General features: G+C 44.2%; 1 protein-coding gene across 1 annotated transcript; it reads right to left on the minus strand.

The window, feature by feature from the left end:
- Positions 1–979: 979 nt before the first annotated feature.
- LOC107136110 (CCR4-NOT transcription complex subunit 7-like) lies at positions 980–1,492 on the minus strand. Its single transcript, XM_048803861.1, has one exon. The coding sequence runs from the start codon at positions 1,490–1,492 to the stop codon at positions 980–982; it is 513 nt and encodes a 170-aa protein (XP_048659818.1).
- Positions 1,493–2,157: the final 665 nt, after the last annotated feature.

The following is a 2,157-nucleotide window of genomic DNA, read 5'->3' on the forward strand; positions in this document are numbered from 1 at the left end:
TGGCCCTCTGGAATTAGTGAAAATAAGGGAAATTCCATGTTATACATCTTGGTACTGGATAGGGGTCATGCCTCTTTCTCTGTGATTTCTCATTTTTAAGGCATCTATCTGAGAATGCTGCAGCCTGGCTGGGCGCAATTCATGAGCCGTTTTTCAAGCAGGAACTAACTTTATTTTTAGAACGCACTCCGCACCACAGGAGCTCTCCAGGAATTCCCCGAGAGCCCAATTGCCACCACCGGCTCTTCCAGGGAGCACCTCAACCAGCACTCTTCCCACTCTTGAGGCCAATTGGCTGGGTCATGTGGGCAGAGCCAAAAGATTCCCCCAATGAGCAGCTCCGTGGTATGAAAGGGCGGGGAAACAGCCCAATGAGTGTCACTGCAGAGGAGCCAATCAGCTGGAAGTTTGCTGGGGCCTATCCGGCTGCGGCTCTCAACATCTCCCCCTCTCTGTTTAATTAAATAACAAGCATGTGGCTTAGGGACCATGCCTGTCTTAGGTTGTCCAATACTACATATGGTCCTTACCCATCATCAGATGAGCTGACCTGAAGGCATCAGCCTCCTGTCTTAGGTTGGTACCATTGCAATTGGATCTTACCCGTGATTGACTACAGGTCCAGCATACAGCCATACCTGTGGATAGGCCTTTGTACCAGTGGGGTGGTGAGGTTCTTTGCCTCACCTCTATTGACCCCCAAATTTTAGCTGAACGCCCATCACAAGCAGAGGGAGGAGGATACACCAAGCCAATTGATGGCTCCTTTTGGAAAAATTGTACCACCGATGACACCATCAGCAAAAATACCCCGGCAGTACCACAAGTCACTGAACCAACAGATAGTTCACAATGCATACAAGTGATACATAGTCCAGGCAAGTTCTGCAAGCAGTTCAAAGCAGAGGAATCCATTAATAACAGAAGCTGTAGTTTGGTTTTATCTTTGTCTTCACCTGCACTGGGATGAAGATAGGCATCATAAATGACAGGAAAAAAACAATCGAAGGATCTCAAAGAAGTCAAGTTCCTCTTCAGGCAAATTAGAATTGGTCAGAATTATGATTAAATAGCCAAAGTCATAACCACTGTGAAATGATAACCATTTAACTCCTTCACAAAGGACTACTCTTGAAGTCATAAGAAGTTCTGCAAAGTACTGGGTCTCAATTCCTTCCTCCTTGTGTTTTTTAAACTGGATACCAGATGTTGTTAGTAGCTCTATTGAATCCTGGGCATACATGTCCTCTGTCAAATTAAATTTAAAATTAAACTGCCAAGTTGAAGTTCCTGGAGGGTATTCTCCTTGTTCATTCATAAATGTCAGTCCTAGCTGAATTATCGTTAACAAGTCTACATTACATCGCAATAGCTGGTACTGATAGTCAGCATTACTCCTGGATTCTCCAATGGGTCTCGCAACCACACCTGGAAACTCGGTGTCCATAGCAACGTAATTATATTTTTGGATAACTTGACGAATTTTCTTCATCCAGGTTACAAGCCCAAACTTCACAAATTCTTTGGCTATGATTTACAGTTGCTGCTGACCCTCATCAGGTCCCTTTCCTAACAACATATCTAGATTTCTCTGAGGATAACCGGCTGCTGCATTTCGCCTAGCCGTCTCTGTGCAAAATTCCTCATTGGCAACCTTCCAAAACAGGTATTGTCCTCCATTTAGCACAGCTTTATACATACTAGTCCAATCTGCTGGCATCATGTTCAAGTTTGTAATGGATTTGACCATGCTTACAATGAAGAGTGCTTGAGGAACATAGGTTGTTACAGCCTCTTTTAGCTGCTTCACTGTTTTGAAATCTAAAGCATGGTGAATTCGCTGCCCTCCTGCCTGCTCAAATACCAGGCATGCTAATCATTGAGGTCCTGTCTCAGGATCCCATCTATCAACTACGGGGGTTGAGGACCACTCAGCATATGTTGTCTCCATATGAGCTGTTGGTCAGACACTTACGTCCTCTGGTGATAGAAAGGTGTTAGTAGCAGTCTCCTGTTGTAACTTTTCCCCTGATAGCTTTTTCTGCTCTAAACTTTCTTCCCCTTTCTGACTATCTCAAGAGGCCTCCTCTTTTTCCTGATCTAATATGTCTTCTCCTTGACTATGTAAACAAGATTGTACCAACATCGATAACAGTA

This window comes from Marmota marmota, unplaced genomic scaffold (genome assembly GCF_001458135.2).
Source record: "Marmota marmota marmota unplaced genomic scaffold, marMar, whole genome shotgun sequence".
Taxonomy (NCBI): Eukaryota; Metazoa; Chordata; class Mammalia; order Rodentia; family Sciuridae; genus Marmota; species Marmota marmota.